Source organism: Colletotrichum orchidophilum, assembly GCF_001831195.1.
Source record: "Colletotrichum orchidophilum strain IMI 309357 chromosome Unknown Scaffold_55.1, whole genome shotgun sequence".
NCBI classification, from domain to species: Eukaryota; Fungi; Ascomycota; class Sordariomycetes; order Glomerellales; family Glomerellaceae; genus Colletotrichum; species Colletotrichum orchidophilum.
In genome coordinates, this window is record NW_019173011.1 from 26,233 (window position 1) to 45,374 (window position 19,142).

General features: G+C 55.1%; 9 protein-coding genes across 9 annotated transcripts; 4 read left to right on the forward strand and 5 right to left on the reverse strand.

The window, feature by feature from the left end:
• Positions 1-195: 195 nt before the first annotated feature.
• On the forward strand, positions 196-543 carry CORC01_07014 (uncharacterized protein; the record flags this gene model as incomplete). Its single annotated transcript, XM_022618652.1, has 2 exons — positions 196-230; positions 339-543. The coding sequence occupies 2 exons, from the start codon at positions 196-198 to the stop codon at positions 541-543; spliced, it is 240 nt and encodes a 79-aa protein (XP_022474752.1).
• A 1,111-nt stretch (positions 544-1,654) lies between these two features.
• CORC01_07015 (sucrase/ferredoxin domain-containing protein) lies at positions 1,655-2,989 on the reverse strand (the record flags this gene model as incomplete). The annotated part of the gene is made up of 1 exon (XM_022618653.1): positions 1,655-2,989. One exon carries the CDS (start codon positions 2,987-2,989, stop codon positions 1,655-1,657), a length of 1,335 nt encoding a protein of 444 aa, XP_022474753.1.
• A 984-nt stretch (positions 2,990-3,973) lies between these two features.
• Positions 3,974-6,063, reverse strand: CORC01_07016 (nucleoporin protein Ndc1-Nup; the record flags this gene model as incomplete). Its single annotated transcript, XM_022618654.1, has 2 exons — positions 3,974-4,912; positions 4,963-6,063. Coding segments are annotated over 2 exons (2,040 nt in total), but the record flags the coding sequence as incomplete, so codon positions are not given.
• Positions 6,064-6,421: 358 nt separating this feature from the next.
• On the forward strand, positions 6,422-7,285 carry CORC01_07017 (SNARE domain-containing protein; the record flags this gene model as incomplete). The annotated part of the gene is made up of 2 exons (XM_022618655.1): positions 6,422-6,706; positions 6,764-7,285. 2 exons carry the CDS (start codon positions 6,422-6,424, stop codon positions 7,283-7,285), a joined length of 807 nt encoding a protein of 268 aa, XP_022474755.1.
• A 165-nt stretch (positions 7,286-7,450) lies between these two features.
• Positions 7,451-8,506, reverse strand: CORC01_07018 (uncharacterized protein; the record flags this gene model as incomplete). Its single annotated transcript, XM_022618656.1, has 1 exon — positions 7,451-8,506. The coding sequence occupies one exon, from the start codon at positions 8,504-8,506 to the stop codon at positions 7,451-7,453; it is 1,056 nt and encodes a 351-aa protein (XP_022474756.1).
• Positions 8,507-9,135: 629 nt separating this feature from the next.
• Positions 9,136-10,957, forward strand: CORC01_07019 (alpha-1,2-mannosyltransferase alg-11; the record flags this gene model as incomplete). Its single annotated transcript, XM_022618657.1, has 4 exons — positions 9,136-9,494; positions 9,551-9,686; positions 9,740-10,727; positions 10,782-10,957. 4 exons carry the CDS (start codon positions 9,136-9,138, stop codon positions 10,955-10,957), a joined length of 1,659 nt encoding a protein of 552 aa, XP_022474757.1.
• Positions 10,958-11,108: 151 nt separating this feature from the next.
• Positions 11,109-13,244, reverse strand: CORC01_07020 (gamma-glutamyltranspeptidase; the record flags this gene model as incomplete). Its single annotated transcript, XM_022618658.1, has 7 exons — positions 11,109-11,571; positions 11,640-12,233; positions 12,306-12,354; positions 12,413-12,572; positions 12,633-12,896; positions 12,986-13,167; positions 13,241-13,244. The coding sequence occupies 7 exons, from the start codon at positions 13,242-13,244 to the stop codon at positions 11,109-11,111; spliced, it is 1,716 nt and encodes a 571-aa protein (XP_022474758.1).
• Positions 13,245-14,057: 813 nt separating this feature from the next.
• Positions 14,058-15,923, forward strand: CORC01_07021 (uncharacterized protein; the record flags this gene model as incomplete). Its single annotated transcript, XM_022618659.1, has 1 exon — positions 14,058-15,923. One exon carries the CDS (start codon positions 14,058-14,060, stop codon positions 15,921-15,923), a length of 1,866 nt encoding a protein of 621 aa, XP_022474759.1.
• Positions 15,924-16,160: 237 nt separating this feature from the next.
• Positions 16,161-18,346, reverse strand: CORC01_07022 (uncharacterized protein; the record flags this gene model as incomplete). Its single annotated transcript, XM_022618660.1, has 2 exons — positions 16,161-17,531; positions 17,600-18,346. The coding sequence occupies 2 exons, from the start codon at positions 18,344-18,346 to the stop codon at positions 16,161-16,163; spliced, it is 2,118 nt and encodes a 705-aa protein (XP_022474760.1).
• Positions 18,347-19,142: the final 796 nt, after the last annotated feature.

Genomic DNA, 19,142 nt, shown 5'->3' on the forward strand with positions numbered 1-19,142 from the left:
CAAGTCTGCTTTTGTTGCCGTATACGGGGTATTACTATTTGTTTAATATCCTACGTTATTCCTGACTGCCCGGTACAAGCTGCTTTCAAGTAATCGAACACACAGTATATTTTAGCAGTGTCATTACAAACTGTCACTTTATCGCTGGGTGTCACTACACAAAGTACCTTGGATTAATTAGCTTTTGCCGCCACGATGTATACATCTTCGAACCGAGCTACCGTCAACGGGTACAGCCCACCTTATTCCGCTTTGCATACCTACCTACCTACCAAAGAGACCTAACCTGTTCTATGATCCTCTTTTCCTCAGCAAAGCTAATATTTGTTCTTATCAAGGAATACCCCTCCGACCCAGACTGCAGCCCAGGTCCTGCAACAGAACAGACTCCAACAACACCGAATCCAGTCCTTCCTCACCGATGACGATGGCCCCAATACTATGCTTGCTCAGGCCTCCACATCGGCCGAAGAGTCCATGGCCAAGCATCGTGCTCAAGCATCCCGAAAGATTGACGACATTGTTTCCAAGGTCAAGGGTTGAGATGGCCCTGAAGATGTCTTGAAAACAAATCTTTTTACTGTTCTTGGGTGGTGGAAGAACCCGCCGGTCTACAACATCCCACCAAGTGCGTGCACATGCTCCTCGGATGGGGGGAACAAACTAACAAATGCATCAAGCAGACTTCGACCAAACAAAAAACTGTAAAATAATATACCTCCCCTTCCTCGGGTCCGACAAAAGGGTAACGGGCAAGGCAAGCCGGCGCTTACACCGATCGAACAATGGATCCCGGATCCTGTCGGCCCCGTTGGGTCCGAGGCCCGTGTCAGGTCCAAACCCGCCAGTTCGGATCCGAATGGTCTCAATGGGTGGGGAGCGCCACCGGCCCGTGAAGTTTCATGGGAGGCAACCCCCTGAGTGCGACAGCACCTTGTGCACATCACCTACAAAATTGGGGCTGTGTCTAAGCTGATTGCACTACGCCGCCGCGCATGGGAGGTACTTTCAGCATGGCCGGTATATTTGCAAGTACCTCCCACGTCGCTCAAACCCATTGGCTGCGGAAGCTTGTCAAAGGGTTGCAACCATGTCGGTTGCCTTACATTGTACACACTCCCGTCAGGCACCCCAGCATCGCAGAAGTACTAAACGGATGCGATCCCCCTCGAATCCATCGCAGATCCACCCACCACATTGGTTTTCACCTACACGTTTCCTCCCGTACACGCTTTCTCTTCTCCTCAACGTCGAACAAGCCGAATTCCTCGGAGATTTTCCTACTCTAGACCCGAAGTTTAGTTCAATCCGCAAAGCCACCACCCGCTGCCACAGGCGACGACCCTGTCAAAGCGCTTCTCCTCCCGCCAATCACAAAAGACGTGCATGCGATTCTCCCGCTTGCGACCAGAAAAACGCCAGATCGAGGTGTATATGCCACTGGTAGCAGATTAGCGTTCGTTGGCCGGCGTGGTGGAGATTCACAGTGGGTGGTGGGACTTCTTCAAAGAAACACAACAAAGTTATATGCGTGCTATTAACATTAGATAATACAACAAAAAAATCGAGCCGGCCTTTTGCCCCCTCACCAAACTCCGTGGATATCATGCAGTGCCCATAGTCATTCAATCGTTATACTTTCGTGCTGATCAGCTCATCCGGTCCTGGTCTCCCGCAGAGAGAGGATGTATGGCAGGTTGGTTGAGTCCGTCCGCGTTGCCAGTCTGATGACGGAGCCCGAGGCGGAACTTCCTGATAACCTCGACCGCAAACTGACGCTGGATGAAGAGTGATTGGGGCCATATGCCGGCCGAGTCTGGGCGAAGCTATTCATGCTGGAGGATCTCGATATAGCTCCTGTTAACGTACCCAGTGGAGTAGCTGGCGCGGTGCGGTATTGAGCCCATGTATTTGCAGAGGAGTTGCGCGCGTTTACGGTCGGCGCTCTCCTGTTGTAAGAGCCTTGCGTGCTCTGTGTCGCAGACCGGGATAAGCTGCGTGGAGTGGTAGGATTTGTGGCCATGGGCGCATCGTTGTCAATATCGCTTTCCGAGCCCTCGCTGGGCCCGTCCAGAGGACCGAGGACTGCCGGATCCAACGGTCGCATGCCGCGTAGTATCGCAGCAAATAGATGCATCAATTCGCGGAATTGGGCATTCGACATCGCCCGCGTAGAGAAGCGCGCATATTCATAAGTGGAGAGGAAGTCTGCGGTCGTCGCATTAAGCGAGATGACCCCCAGATCAGCCAGGTGGCCGAGATAGTCGCGCAAACTCATGGGTAGCGGGCGCTGCAGCAAGTTCACTGCATCGGCATCGAGCATCGGTGGTTTTGTGGGAGAGGTAGGATCGGGGGGTGCCAACGTCAGGGCTTTCGCTTCGATGAGGTTCGGCAGCTCGGAGAGGACGGTGCTGTACTGTAGATCCGGTAGGTCCAGCGAGTTGGGCGATGACCAGCCGTAGTGTTCTATTTCGCCCCAAACTGGCCGTCGAGGGGGTAGCGCGATGCCGGTCTCCTTCTCTGTTGTGGCCGGCTTCTTCAGGGTTGGTAGCTGAAAGCGCTTCCTCGCCGCGCTGCCTCCGGAGTTCTGTTTTTCTGCCAATATCTCCTCCATTTCACCACCTAACAAATTCGTCTCGATGCGCGGCCTTGCGTCATAGGCAATGGCTGCGCTGCGCTTCAGTTCGGCCGTGATCATTTCGTGAACCTTTTTGTTCACATCGCCCTTCTCGATGGGAACCCATGGCTTCGGTATGGATGCGAGTATTGTCTTGTTGAGATACAGTCGCGTCGCGTATATGAAGGAGACAATCAGGGTAGTGAGGACCAGAGCGGCGGCAATGATCCATATATTATATGGCTGATTGTTCGAATAGGCCTGATAGATGGTGTCGCCGGGTGTGACAAGGAGGAGAAGGGCAAGGAGGAAGCAAAGGACAAAGTAGAAACTGCCGTATATGAAACGGAATATCGCTCGTGGTGAGAACATCGGAGGCGATTCGAGGGGATTCCCAGCGTTGAATGTTCAACCCGGGAAGCGAGGAGATTGCTGATTGGGGATCATGGACCGACGGGCCAGTGCATGAGGTAATGGCGCAAACTGGAAAAGCATGGCTGGGCGGGGAAAAAGCCTATGCAACGAGGTGGAATGTAGCTGTAGCTAGGCTAAGAGGGAGAAGGATGAAGTCTAGACATGACATAGGAGAAAAAAGGGTATAGTACGATGGAGCGATAGAATGGAGGTTGGTAAAAGGCGTAGACAAGAAAAAAGGTGGAGGTTGCACACGCAGTTGCGTGAGGGTGACGACGAAGAGGGCGGCGGGACTGGCGAGGACGGGAGCGAGAGGTTGGTTGGTTGGGGCGTTCATTTTGTTTTATTTCAGTCCTTCCCGGCCACAAATGGAAGCACAAAGCTCAGGTGGGGATTCCTCCATGCGGACCCCTGTAGCTTCCAGGCTTTCCGTGCTCTATGTAATCCACGATCCGGTTTAGCGGCACCAGCGGGTGGGCAGCAACGGGCACTAACTTTTTTGCATTCCAGGCGCTCAAAGGCCACAATGGAACTTGACGGAATGGGAAGAGAGGGCAGTCCTCGGCATGAGAAAGCTATTTTTTTCACACCTGCCGCGACGCCGCGTTGGCTTGGGAGAGGCATGAGCCCATGACTAGTGTATGCTGTCTTACACGTGCGGCGGTGCCCAATCGCGGGCAACCAATTGTCTCACATCATTGCTCTCAACTAGGCTAAACCGACGGACAGACGCAGCCAGGGCCGGCTTGTGCACCTCACTCACATGTGATGAGACTGTCAGTCAGTCTGTTGATACATCCAGGATCGTGTTACAATGTTTTACTGCCTTGTGGAATCTATGATACACGTCGTTATGCCGTTATGCATGTGTCTGTTTTGCCTACCAAACGCCCCTCACAATGTACGGTTGTGCCGCGATACCACGTATGCCAAAGCCTGCATCTAGCGGGCCTGCTGCATCTCGGGTGCCTGGGGCCAGACTTCACTCGTAGGTGCCTGTTGAGCTGCGGCCTCCTTGGCCAATCTGATATCCGTGCGAGTCAACCTCAAGTCGCTACTGTAAAGTTCAAACTCTGCAATCACATGGGCCAAGCCCGTCTTCAAGGCCGCAATCACCGCTTCGACCTCTGGTGCAACCCTCTTCTTTTCGACATCAGTCCAGTGAACGGGGAAATTGTCCACGAATGCCTCGATCTTGCCGATGACTGTTGTAAAAGTACGGATGATAGTGGGAACATCCTTGTGGATCCTGCCGTACTTGTCCTCGGTGAGACTGTGGACGGCCAACAAGCTAAGCACGTCAACGGCGTTAACGTACTGGCTCAGCTCCGAGTATGGGGTTCCGAGGATGACGGCAGTGAGGCGGTTGCGGAACTCTTGGCGGAAGATCCAGCCCATGTACTCGTTACTAATCACCTTCAGAGCCCACGTCTGGAATTGGTTCATCAGTTGAGGAGACGACAGTGCCTCTTGCTGTTCCTTGCTCAGAACCTTGTCACGCGCACCCCTCAGTGTCTTCTTTGCGATAGGGCTCAGCTGCGACACTGGTGAATGGCCGGGGTGGCTTCCCACCTGGGTGAGGGCCTTTTCCAGTTCGCCGCGCACCGTCTTGTTCGCAGGTTTGCTGGTAAAGATCGGATCTTCCTTCAGCGGCGCGGAGGACCGAGCTCGAACCTCGGCAGGTGCCGCTAGGGCAGCCGGTACAACCGCGGGCTTCCCGTATTGATCGATTCTTTGTTCAATGTTCTTGATGGTAGTGAGGCAGTAAACAAATATTTGAGACCATGTAGAGCCATCTTTCCGGTCGATATCTTCGAAGACGGCCTTGCGCCTCCCGTCGTCACTGCGAGAAATGTATGCCAGTTCCCAGAGAGCGAAGCACTATGTCTGTTAGCTCGAGCGTTGATGTAGGCTTTTGAATGAACACTTACCCGAACGGAGTCCTTCTTGCTCTTAAGACCATTGAGAAGACTGCCATTTGGATCCTTGGATTCGCTCGTGAGGGGCTTGCCATTCTTGAGCGGCGCCTTGACCATGAACGTCGAGAACGCATGGTTGGCCATCTTCCAGATGGCGGTGATCAAGAAGCCCGCAACGGCGCATCGGTACATCAAGTAGATGTCTCCAGGCCACTGGGGAGGTAGCATGTTGGTTTTGGGAAGATTGTAAAAGGGCCGCAAGAAGAACAACGCCCAACCCCAAAAGAATGACCTCAATGCCATGAAGTAGACCACTCCAGTGACAAGAGTGACACTTATACTTCTGACACTAGACTGGATGAGGATCGCGGGGACTTCGCCAAGGACCTTATTCAGCGATGCATCCCCGGAAACCTTGACTTCGCCTCCCTCTGACCGCGCAACACCGATGATGAGCTTGTCTTGGTCCTGATAGAAGTGGAAAATCGACTGAACAGCGGCGCTGACGGCCATGTAGCAGAAGAAGATCAACGTTCTCTCGTTCACCCTGGCACGGTCCCCACTGTAGTATGTGACCCATCCCAAGTTGGCGCTCTCCGGCAGAGCCCACAAGTAAACATGACTGAACAGCGCGCTCGAGAAGCCGTAGAAGAGGAAAGCCTCGAGGGTGTGGATGCTAAAGAAGAATTTTGCGAACGCGTGGAAGGTCGAGTTGGAGGCGCGGGTGCCGACGTGGTACTGGGCGATGCGCAGGATCAAGATCGAGAGACCGCAAGTGAAGAGGAACAATGTTCGGAACCCCGCGGGGCCAATCGGAAACCAAGACCAAAAGTCTACGAGACACAAGTTAGCGGGAAGCTTCGCGAACTTGCATCGTGAACGTCCACCACTCACAAGAGCTCCAGCCCGAGAGTAGGATGGCTTGCAAATAAGAAATGGCAAGCAGGATAGTTGCGGTAGAAGAAAATCGCCTGTGCAGCGCAGGCTGCAGAAAGTCCTTATACGGAGCCCTTCTGACTGTTGCCGGTGCCATGCTGATGGTGCATGGTCATCGAGACCGAGTGTTTTGGGCGAGGTTGGCGAGGCTGCACTTGGACTTGTGCCGTGGCCGGGATCTGGAAGTAAATAATGTAAAAATCTCCCGTGCAACAACACTCCAGCTACCGTTCGAGCTTAGGTTGCGTTAGCACCAGCCTGAGGTGGAAACTGACTGAGCCACATATATCACGTGGAGATAACACAATCAGGCACCACAATTGCGAGCTGCAGTTGATTGGACAGAAAGTGGCACCCTTACGTAGTGCTCCAGCCACAGCCGACGACGACATGCGGATTCCTGACCATCATTACGAGCCTATCTTCCCTAGACATCTCAATCTATACTCGCTGGTCAAACAGTGTCATCCGTAAATCCATTCGGCGCCATTCCTTTCCCCTTCTTTGTGAATTTTCTGCACTTGAAATCGCAATCATGTCGTACGACCAGCTATCTTCGCTCGAAGCCGGCCGATCGGGTCGTCAAGGCGGATACACCGATGATCCCGAGTTCAAGCAGCTTCAGTCCCAGTTGACCAACAAGATCTTCAACTTGCGACGCAACATCCAACAGCTGACTACCGACGTTAACATACTCGGAACGAAGCGCGACACACCCCGTGTTAGAGAACGAGTCCACGATCACCTCGAAAAGACCCGCGACTTGTGCAAGGAGATTGGAGACGGCGTCAAAAAGTTGCAGACGTGGGATGATCTGACGGTTCGTATTCCACAAACTACTTGCGCATAGACTCATACTAACTAATTATGCGTACAGAAACAACAAAAATACGACCAATCCCGAATTTCGACAGACTTCCAGAATGTCCTGCAAGAGTTCCAGGATATACAGCGCAAAGCACTCGAGAAACAACGAGCGTCCGTTACAGCTGCGCGCGCGGCGACCGAAGGAGAGGCAGCAGATTCGGCGGCTGGGACTGAGGAGCGCCTCGAGCTGCAACAGCAGCAGGAGGTGAATCGCTTGGCGTCACAGGATGAAGTGGACTTCCAGGAAGCGCTCATTGTCGAGCGTGAAGAGGAGATCCGGAATATCGAACAGGGTGTTGGTGACCTCAATGTCTTGTTCAGACAAGTGGCTCAGATTGTGACCGAACAAGGCGAGCAGCTCACATCGATCGCGGATAACGTAGAGGATGTGCGCGACGATACTCGGGGCGCTCAAATAGAGCTCCGACAGGCTGCGAGACACCAGAAAGCGGCTCGCAATAAGGGGTGCTGCCTGATGCTTATCCTGGCAGTCATCCTCACCATCATCATTCTTGCGATAGTATTGGACTAGCACGGCATGGGGTATCGGCGGTTTCTCTGTTTGATTGCTGTTTCTACATTGGCGTTTTGGTGGCGTGTCGTTACTATTGTACATCAAGGCCTAAGTACAGCTGAGGATATTATCTGAGACGGCATGTGTGTCTTCATCCACCACATTTTCCATCGCTCCTCCAGACTACCAGCTCCGCAAGCTGAAGCGCTCTGTTACAGGAGCCGGCTGAAACACGTGCTCTTTGCCGTAAAGCTTCTCCATGATCTTGCCAGAGATCTGGCCGAATAACATTGATGAAATCCAGTAGACAAAAATGCCTGCTGGCAAGTTGAGACAAACCGCGGGGATAAGGATGGCCGTGACCAGCAGACCCCTGCGAAGACGAACTCGCCATTTCAACCCTGGGGGCATGAACTCCTGAGACTTTCCAATGTCGAAAACGTGATTTCTCATCTTGCCTGTAGGGAACATTGACCAGCCAAGGGTGCCCATCAACATTACAGGCAACAATAGTGTTGGATCAGCTACCGTGAGGTCGGTAAACCACAATATGCCGCCATTTGCCATTTCTTCCGCAACCGAGCTCAGGGAGTCCAGACTGCTAGATACGGCCTCGGTGGACGACGATGCTGCTGTTGATGCCTGTTCCGACACAGAAGCTGAGGCGACACTGGCTGAAGTCTCATTGTCCTTGTAGTTACCAGTAAGCAAGGACAGGATTCCGCCATGGGAACCACAAAGACGCCTCAGAGCCTCGGACATTAAGTACCACACGGGGACGCCGAGTGCTGGCGCCCAAGTCTTCCAATCCTGGCACCCTCGCTCCTTGAGTAATCTTTTCCGAATCTGAGCCACTTGTATACTCCGTGAGAGACGGGTCCCCTGAACTTCGTGTCGCCAGGCATATTCAAAGGGTGGGACTCTTCTCTGTTGGCGAATGATGCGTCTAGCGACCATCTGAAGTGGCATTCTGGCTAAAGCGACAATCAAGGCCGAAAAGACGATGGTGCCTGTCCAGTTTCCCGTCGCGTTCATCGAGTGCAGCGAGACGACAGCTTGCGCGGTAGCTTCAACGCTGCTGTTGACGAAGGCGCCCACGCTGAAGTTTCTGGCACCGATAGTCTGTTTCGGGATAAGGTGTGGGCGAAGAGAGGCAGTGAGTGGCCTTGCTGATGAGAAACCGACGAATTGGCGCAAGCCAGGCGTCATGGCGCAACGCGCCGCTTTCAATGAAGCCATGATGAGATGTTTATACGTTCATCAGAGGGCATGTAAAGGTTTTCCCTCCTCGAAACCTTGCGGTAGCAGAGAGTGGCCCAAAAAAGCGAATGAGACGGGCTTGTGAAAGATCGTCGAGGAGCTGAGGTTGGAATTTGTCAACAGGTGAGGATGAGAATGAGACTGAATATACAAGATTGACATTGGACTCTCAGTGGTCAATTGGAAGCGGCGCCAGCGGCTTGGTGCACGGGCCATATCAATCCAACGGGCGCGGCTTGAGCGGATCTGCTAGCTCTGCCAGCTCCACCTTCCCGGGCAGCGCGTCACAAGTCAGCGAACTCCCAGCTCGCCGGGGCCGGAAAAGACCTGGACCCTTTAGAGGTGGGGGGTTAACTGCCCACTGTACCGCTGCAGCTTCCCCCGGCCCATTTTCTAGCTTGCAGTACAACCTGGCCAGTTTGTGAGTCCCCTACCTCACCACAGCATCCCACGACGTCAACGGGCAATGCTGAAGCTGGACCTGACAGCCGCCCCCTTCGGCTTCGACTCGCTCTCTTCTCCTCCCTCGACACCGCCGCCCGGTTTGCGAATTTAAGAAAACAAAAACTATACCTACTTCCGCCAGTCCTCCGATTCCTCCACACCCGATGCCCGAAACCTGCACAGCGCCGTCTGGGCAGAAGCCCTTCTCTTTCGGCCTCGATCCCTGGACCCTAGCCTACGTCGTTGTGCCGATCATCGCTTTCACTCCGATAGCAACCTTCATCATATTTCCCCTGGTGATAAAAGGTATCGGTTCCCTACTGGGCTGGTACCTTCGAAAAAAGACAGAGGGAAGGAGAGCACAGCTTTTGGAGCTCAAGACTGCTGAGCAGCAGAAGTTCACGCAAACCGCCCAACAGAATTCAGGTGGCGGAAAGAACATTGCGCAGACAAAAGCTTCGGGGAGCGCTGAAAAGAAGGATGCTGAGTGGACTGGAGTCGTCGGCTTTTTCCACCCGTTCTGGTACGCTTGAGATTTATCGTGAAAGTCGCAAAAAGCCAGCCACTAACAGTTCAAAGTAACGCTGGTGGAGGAGGAGAGCGAGTCCTTTGGGCTGCGATCAAGACGACACAGGAGAGATACCCCAACGCACTCTGCGTTGTATACACTGGCGACCATGAAGTGAACAAGCAGGCCATGCTCGCACGCGTCAAGGTTTGTCTCCCACTACATCACCCCCCTTTCCTCCTGCCAACACAATTTCTCAGACCCGGTTCAACATCGACCTGCACCCTCCCACTGTCAACTTCCTATACCTGAGCACGAGACATCTCGTTCTGGCTCCGACATGGCCTCACTTCACCCTCCTTGGGCAGTCGCTTGGATCTGTCGTATTGGCATGGGATGCCTTCCAGCTCCTTGTCCCCGACATCTTCATTGATACCATGGGCTATGCTTTCTCTCTGGGGTTGTGCAAGTTGCTCTTCCGCAGAGTTCCTACTTGCGCCTACGTCCACTACCCCACAATTTCGACTGACATGCTGGAATCACTTGACTCCAAGGCCGAGACTGGAAGCCAGGGCGTCAATGCTGGCAAAGGCGTTGGTCTTCGAGGCAAGGTCAAGAAGTTCTACTGGAAAATGTTTGCGGTTTTGTACTCTCGGGTTGGATCTACCGTTGACATTGTCATGACAAACTCAACCTGGACCCAAGGTCATGTCCAGAAACTTTGGGGTCCCTACCGCCAGGCCAAGGGAAGAAACAACCCCATCGCCGTCAATTTCCCTCCATGCGCTGTTGAAGAGCTCGAAGAAGCAGTGGAGGTATCTGAGGCTAGTGAGCGGAAGCGAGAGCAGGCCTTGGTCTACATTGCCCAGTTCCGCCCCGAGAAGAATCACACCCTCGTCATCCAAGCTTTCGCCGACTTCCTCAACACTAAAACTGAAGCCACAAAAGAGGCGAAACTGGTCCTCATTGGTAGTGTCAGAGACGACCACGACTCCAAGCGAGTGTATAAGTTGCGCCTATTAGTGAATGAGCTCGGCATTAGAGATCGGGTCGAGTTTCACCTAGACGCTTCGTGGCCCGAAATTCTAGACTGGCTGCAAAGAGCTTCTGTTGGCGTCAATGGCATGTGGAATGAGCACTTTGGCATTGGTGTCGTCGAGTACCAGGCCGCCGGTCTGATTTCTGTCGTCCACGCCAGCGGTGGACCCAAGCTGGACATTGTCATCGAAATCGACGGCCAGCCCACTGGTGAGTGTTGTTTGCCTGGCTTGACTGTGAAGATGAAGACTAACCCGATTACAGGGTTCCATGCCACAAATGTCAAGGAGTTCGCCGAGGGCTATGAAAAGGCCCTCGCCATCAAGGACCCGCTCCCTGTTCGCCTGCGCGCGCGCCAGTCGGCCAAGCGCTTCACTGAGAGCGAGTTCGATGAGAAGTGGATCGCGCAGATGGAGAAGTTGGTGGCTATGACGTTCTAGATGCATTTGTTACTCTTGCTGGCATTTCTATATGTACTTGATAGACTCGAGGATACCCCTTTCCTTCAGATAACCTCAGTAAACCTGGCTTATGTTGCACGAAAATCTCATTATCTAGGTAAAACGTGAGGACGAGGTACTCATTTCGTTCTTAAACCGTAAATGCGCCACTGTTCTTCTGACGCGGCTCGCTCGCGGCCTCAAACACGCCGTTTTCGAACTTGATGCCCTGCACGGCGCTGCGACCCTCGGGCACCCACGTCACGTCGTGGCCCTTGTCGAGCATGCTCGCGACGGTGTCGTTGTCAAAGCCGTACTCAAATGTCACGGTGTTGGGCATGAGCTGGTCGTGCAGGCGCGGCTCGCGGAGGGCGTGCTTCATGGTCTGGCCATGCTCGAGGACGTTCCAGGTGACCTGGGCCGTGGAGCTGATGATACGGGAGCCGCCCGCGGCGCCGACGGTGACGAAGAGGGTGCCGTCTGGGTGTTCTACGATGACGGGGGTGATGGAGGAGAGGGGACGCTTATTGGCGCGGATGAAGTTTGCGGGGGAGGGCTCGAAGCCGAAGGCGTTGCGGACGCCGGGGATGGAGAAGTCGTTCATCTCGTTGTTGCTGATGGTTTGTTAACGAGGATCGATCGCGGAGAGGAACAATGGTGAAATAGGGGATTAGGAACTAACAGGATTACACCAGACAAGGGGTCCATAATCTGGGCGCCAAAGAGGAGGTTGACGGTCGAGGTCAGGGAGGTAGCCATGCCGGATTTATCCGCCGTCACAATATGTGACGTCCCGAACCCTTCGCTCGAGTACAACCCCTGGGGATCGTACCGCTCGACCGGCTGCGTCTGGTTATCCAAGATCCTACCGCGGATATCCTTGGCCGTGGCCTCGTCGATGAGGGTATCCTCAAAGGGCCCGATGCCCTCAACAAAGTCCGGGTCCCCGAGCAGGGACCGGGCGCCGTAGGCGAAGCGCATCGCCTCGTCGAAGCGGTGGATGCCCAGCTTGGTGTCGGCGCTCTCGGCCGGGTCGAACTGCTCCATGATTTTGAGGGTGTTTAGGCAGACGGCGCCGCTGGCGGGGGAGCCGACGGAGGTGAGGCGGTAGCCGCGGTAAGTGATGGAGAGGGAGGGGCGGGTGACGACCTTGTAGGATGCGAGGTCGTCGAGGGTCATTGTGCCGTTTGTGGCGCGGACTGTCGCAACTATTGATTCTGCTATCGGACCAGAGTAGAAGGCTTCAGGTCCTTCTTCTGCGATCTTGGCGAGGGTGCTGGGTCGTTTTGTCAGTGGGAGGTGAGTTTTACTAGACGGGAGAAGGGGGTGGAGTGAGTATGTGACTTACGCTCCATAGCGTTTGCGGTAGATGGTGTCGCCGAGTTGGAGGAGTGTGCCTGGTCAGTGTAAGATGACTGGCGCTCGACTTACATCTGATGGATGTTTGGGACTCACCGTTGGGAGCGAACTCCTCGGCCCATACTGGATTTTCAACAAGGAAGTTCCACTGCCCTTTGATAGCGGAGTTCATGTACCGCACCAGGTCCTCAGAGACTCTGAAACCCGTTGTCGCCAACCGCGCAGCTGGAGAGACAACACTCTTCCAGGGCAGGGTCTTCAGGACCACAAAGTCAGTGACAAGAAACTCTCACCTCTTTGCAAGCTGGTCACTTACACCGTACTTCTTGTGGATGTATTCCAACCCACGGACCTCGCTCGGGACGCCGACGGCCAGGCCGCCGTAGACACTACCTGCGATGTTGCCCTGATACATATCCTGGAAGGCTGCAGCCGGCGCGGCCTCTCGAAAGTCGACAGACTCGTAATTCCCACCGGCATCTCTGATTACGACGAAACCACCACCGCCGAGACCCGAGTGGTACATGCCCACGGTTCCAACACAGAGAGTCGTACCGACGAGCGCGTCCACGGCGTTCCCCTGTATGCAGGTCAGTCTTGTGTAACCTCGCAACATTTGTCTCTCGAGAGAGGTTTCTGAAGAAAAAAAAAACGCGTGACAAAACTTACACCACGCGCAATGAGATCGCGGCCTATCCTGCTGCATTCTACTGACTCACTCGCGACGGCGCCAGAGTTGCCGCCACTAGGGTCAAAGACGAATTCCGGTATCGCTGCGGCCGAGGCCAAGCGGCACTCGGCCAGCAGAAGCAGAGAGGCGGAATACTGCCATATTGACCAAGGAGAGGTCTCTGTTCTCAGTTAGTTTCTTGTGTTTACTCCTTGAAAAGTGCTGATCACTTGTGACGAATGGGATGAACTCACTCATCTTGGATAGGCGATTACGGTACGAAAGGCCGGGCGGCGGTCTGTGGACTCCAACACGGGACGGTGCCTCCGAGACACAACGGCCGAAACTCCGATAAGAGATAGCCAAGCAAAAGGGAGACTAGGTACCTTTACTGGGGGAGGTAAGCAACTCTCGATGTTGCGTTGCTTATCTCTCTCGATAGACAGGCCTCTCTTCCCAATGGCCAAGATCACCAAGACGAGTGTTGTGAGTAAGCTGGAGGCATTTAAAGCAGCCCGTTCCGCTGTCGGGGGGGGGGGAAAGGGCCATGACTTATTACTCCTACTGGGTCCCCAGCGATTGCGACAGACCAAGTCCCTATTACCAACTCGTCCAGACCCAGATCCGGCAGGCACACTGATAAGCGAGAACTGGGGGTGGGTGTGCCGCATGATAGCGGTCATGCTTGATGCGGCCCCACACCGCGACCGAGGGACGCCAATCAGCGACGGGCGAATTAAGTAATTCTCAGCAACTTTCAGACGGGCGACGACTTTTTTTCCTCACAGAGCGCCGGTCACAAGCTTCAATATCGGTGTTGGACTCATACTATTTTAACTTACACCGGACTTGGTTTCTGAAAGTCATATTGTAGCACTAGACTGGTGAAGGTCGGTCTTATCTACCAATTGACTAATACTCAACATTGGCTTGAGGCATTCAATGGGTTTGCCCCTGCGGCTCCTTCCGAGACTCACTTCACCTTCACTCCGTACGGCTCTCAACGCCATCACACCTATCCGGGTATCAAGCTCGGCGGCGGCTCACCAGCCACTCATTTGCAAAATCAAAATGTCATCAACCACAGAGGCGTCTCAAACAGCGGGACCACCCGCATCGAAACTCTCACAAGAGCTCCCTTCAAAGCCGGCAGCAGCAGGAGAATCTTCTCAGCAGGGTCAGGGACAAGGCCAGCAGGGAGGCGCGCAGAAGAAATGGCAGAACGGCGGCAACAAGCCCAGCGGCAACAAGCGCCCGTTCCAGGGCGGCCAGACAGGCGGGAGGGGCAAGGACAAGCAGCGCAAGTCGAAGCGTGAGAGGAACATCACCGAGGGGTCTTCTGAGGAGGTCTTGGCGTTCGACGTGCAAGCGCTCATCGCATTGCGCAACGAATCACTTCCCGAAGCGCCGGCGCCGGCGGCGGATGAGGAGGTAAAGGGCGGCGAGAGCGAGGAAACCGAGACCAAGACGCCGTCGCAGCCTCCCCTTCCGGAAACCTTTACCGAAATCGAAGTCGAAGTCCACGCAATCTCCTCGACCGGAGACGGCCTCGGCTTCCAGGTCGGCTCCGCCTCCACGCAGGTCTACGTCGTGCCCTTTGTCGCACCCGGCGACATCGCAAAGGCGAAAGTCATCAGGCACGTCCGCGAAGAGTCCTACTCGGTAGCCGACTTCGTCTCCGTCGTAAAGGCCGGCCCCCTCCGCGACGACGCCCGCGTGAACTGCAAGTACTTTTCCCAGTGCTCCGGTTGCCAGTTCCAGATGCTCGACTACAACACCCAGCTCGCGCACAAGCGCTCCATCGTCGACAAGGCCTACAAGAACTTCTCCAACCTGAACCCGGACTTGGTCCCCTCCATCAGGGACACCATCGGCAGCCCCCTGCAGTACGGCTACCGCACCAAGCTCACGCCGCACTTTGACGGTCCTCCTGGTCACCACAAGAGGAACAAGCCCAAGCAGGCGCTGAGCAAGGTCCCCGAGATCGGCTTCAACGCAAAGGGCCGCCGCCACGTCTTGGATATCGAGGACTGCCCCATCGGAACCGACGCCGTCCGCCTGGGGATGAAGCGCGAGCGCGAGCGCATCGCCAGGGACTTTGGAAACTTTACAAAGGGCGCCACGATCCTGCTCCGCGAGAGCACGAAACGCTACCCCAAGAAGGTCATTGGTACTGGCGGCAGCGCTGCGACGGAAGGACAGCAACAAACCACCACAGAACCGGAAGATGAACCCCCCGCGGACACCCCCTCAGATGCGGTGCGCGTCGAGGCAGACACCCACGTCGACATCAAGACCTGCCTCTCGGCGACGGGCGCCATGTCGAGCGAGTACATTGACTCGTACCTCTTCACCAACCCCGCAAACTCCTTTTTCCAAAACAACAACTCCATCCTGCCCAAATTCACCCAATACATCCGCGACCACGTCATGCCCCCCCTGGGCCCCCACCGCGACCGCATAAAGTACCTCATTGACGCCTACTCGGGCTCCGGTCTCTTCACAATCACCCTCGCCTCCCTCTTCACCGGATCCACGGGCATCGACATTGCCAAAGATTCCATCGAGTGCGCACGCAAGAACGCCAGACTCAACAACCTGCCCGAGTCGCAGTGCAACTTCCTCGCCGCCGACGCGCCGCAGCTGTTCAAGCAGGTCACCTACCCGGCCGACGAGACCGTCGTCGTCATCGACCCGCCGCGCAAGGGCTGCGATAATGACTTCTTGAGCCAGCTGTTGGCGTTCGGGCCGAGGAGGGTCGTGTACGTCAGCTGTAACGTCCACACGCAGGCGCGTGATGTAGGCGTGCTGGTTCGCGGGGACGGTGGCGACGGGACAAAGTACGAGATTGAGAGCATTGTGGGTTTCGACTTCTTCCCGCAGACGGGACATGTCGAGGGTGTTGCGGTGTTGAACAGGATCGAGAAAAGTGCTTGATTACCGGTTTGTTTATTGGGACGGGTTTGGATAGACAAAAAGGGAGGGAAAAAAAATAACGTGATACCAGCGTTGGTCAGTGTTAATTTCAAAACTCAACAGCCACCGAAATTCAGACGTGGTTCAGGATCATTCTTCAATCATTCTTTCCAGGTCTTTTACCGTTTTATTTCGTGCTCTTCTTGTCTGTCTACTCATGTATGACGTTCTGTCTGTACAAAAAAGGAGACCGGGTCTTTAGCCCTCCAATGTCCGATTATCCTCGAGCAGGATCTTCAAGGCCTGCACCAAGACTTCAACCACCTCCGCTCGCCGACTCTTCTTGGCCGCCTCCTTGAGCCCCTCGAGACCGCCCTCTTCGATAATCTTCTTCCGCGCATTAGCACCAGGCGCACCCTCGGCAGCGACCATGTTGTAGATGATGAAGCCGGCGCGGTGCCGCAGGTCCTCGTTGTTGTCGGCGCACATGTCGAGAATGACCTTGACACCCCGCTCTCGCTCCACAATGGCCTGGACAACGTTCTCGTGGCCCGTCAGCGCTGCGAGCGCACCGCCTGCTGCGCTTCTCGTGCCCTCGTCCTCAGCGTCCGCCAAAGCGAGGAGAATGTGCAAACGGCCCTTTGCTGCGGGGCTGCCGTCGGCGTACAATGCCAGACCTTCCACAGCCTGTACGAGGTTACATATGAGCTCGACAGCGGCCTTTGACACGCGGGGATTCGAGGAAAGCAGTTGATCTTCGATTTGTGGCCAAGCTACCCGGATGATGGCTCGTCTTGTGTCGAGATCATCGATTGACGCGAGGTTGGTGAGCGCCATCAACGCCTCGAACGTTGGGAGAAGGTCGCGGTGCTCAGCAACTGGGTCTGTGGGAATGATGGAAATGAGGGGCCGGATCGCGGAGCTTTGTGGATTGGAGCGGCTTCCACCGAAAACGAGAGCCGGGTTGGTGCTGATGAGAATGCGTGCCAGAGCTTGCGCGGCGGTGCGACGGCCCGCGGCTTCGGACTCCGGGAGCAAGGCCCAAGCAGCTAGAAGAAGCTTGACGGCGCCTTGCTGAGCAAGCTTTCCACGCAAAGATGTCGTAACTGAAAGAGAGTATATGATAGCGACAGTGAGTGATAGTGACGCTGCCGAACCACCCTTGCTATGGGTCACTAGAACCGGAGTGACGCCGGCCTCGAAAACCCGGCGGCAGCGTTCTGCAACGTGGTCGTTGTCATTGAGAGGATCGGGCCCAGCAGATTTTCCAGCAGCGGCCGCATATGCCTTGAGCTGGTTCATCTTCTTTTCCTCCTCCGACAGATTGGGCTGGTATCTGGTGAGATTCACCAGGATACTGAGCGCTCCGTATGTCACGGGCGATTTCGCCGGGGCGTTGGCTAGCGTGTTGACCAGTTTCTTGAGGAAATCCGCATTCCCTGACAGCTTTTCCTTAATGGCCGGCTGGATCGATGCGTATGCCAGCCCTTCGATAGAATGTCGGTGTCCATGGTCGTCTTCGCTCAGGAGCATGGAGGTGAATCTCGTTGAAAGTTCCTCGATGGTAGTGATTGCAGGTGATATCTTCCCTTGTCCGTCCTCATTCAGCGCCGGCGCCGTGGGCACTGCCTTCGTTCTGAAGTCAGTCAGATCTGTGATTGGACGGCTTCATGTCCGTTTGTTGATGAATACCATACCCTCAATTTCGCCAGGATGACCGCTGCCAAGTTTTGGACCTGCTCCGAGTGCTTGCGCATGGCGACCGACCCCTCCTTGACAGAGTACTCCGGGTCCTGTGACATTTCCTTGGCAATCTCCTCGGGATCCTGGTCAACGACCTCCTCCAGCCACTCGGTACAGTACTTGTTTACTGCATCACGGCACTGCGAGTTCATGCAGGCGGCGTTGAGCATCTCCAGGCAGGCGGTCTCAACCTTGCGGCTCTTCCACTTCCGTCTCATGAGCGGGCCAAGGGAGCTCAGGAAGCCTTCACTGAGAAACAGCTCAGACGTAAGATCTGGAACGACCGGGAACGTGGAAGCAGCGACACAAAAGGCGACGATGTAGTCGTCGTACGTGCCCCTCTTAATCTTGTCGAAGAAGAAGTTGGAGAGCTTCTTGGCACCGTCGTCGCCGGCGGCCTTGAGATAGGCGGATGTGGCGATGACGGCGTGTGCGCGGACAATCTCTGGTTGTCTCATATCGAGATATGTCAAGATGGTGTCGACGCAATCACCATCGATGAGTTTGCATATCGTGGGCGCACCGGTCTTGGCCTGGATGAGTTGAAGATCCTCGTTCAGCAGCCTGGTGAGCTGGTCGAGGTCGCGAATGGTTTCATCGTCCTCCTGGCCGCCCTCCATTAATCGCGCAAGGACGAGGAGGGTCTCATCCTCTCTCGGAGGCGCCGTAGTGGGAGCGGACGCTTGGGTGACGGCGGCCATTGTCGATGCGGATCGCTCAGGCTGGAAAGCTGTTGAGCGGGCTGTACTGTGATAATGTATACTTTGGTACCACGTCAAGGTGTTGTTGAGTGAGTGAGGAACGAACAGACCTGGGATGGATAGGAAAAGCCTAGAACAAAACGGGGCGGAACGGTGATATAAGTAGGTACCTTGCTGCGGTGGTTAGGGCGGCGGCGGCGACAGCGGACTATGCGATGCGTTGGTCACAAGGTCCGGCGATGACAGAGGCGTGGAGGAGGATGTGGTAGGGTTGATTGCTAAGATAAGAAATCCATGGCAGCAGACAACCTACCCCAAAGAGGTTTCACAAGTGAGACTTGTCACTGGTCAGTGGGCGTTGATGGGCAGTGGCAGTCCAGCAAAAAAATTGGGAAAGTAAAAGGTGCACAGCGCAGGCGGTTATTACCTAGTACCGAGTACGTACTCGAGCCGCCGCGTTTTCATACGGGACCTCTCTCGGGCTTACCTTGGGGCGCCTTATTCAGTGCCGCCGTGCCGCCCAAAGGCCCAGCCCGTCCGGGTAAGGACTGTCAATGGAATGGAACCAGGAAGGTTTCCCACGTCTGGGCGGGCTCTGGGCGGGCGCCGGGCGGTTTCTGTTCAACCGTCAGCTCCTCGTACGGATACAATGGACGGGCTGACTGTTGCAATTTGCAGTGCTCCCGTCTTTTTTTAGGTGCCACGGGTGCCCCTCCTTGGCTACCATTTGTAGCAGACCACACCCCCTACACGGTATACCCTGCCCTCGACGAACCACGACTTCCAAAGGAACTCT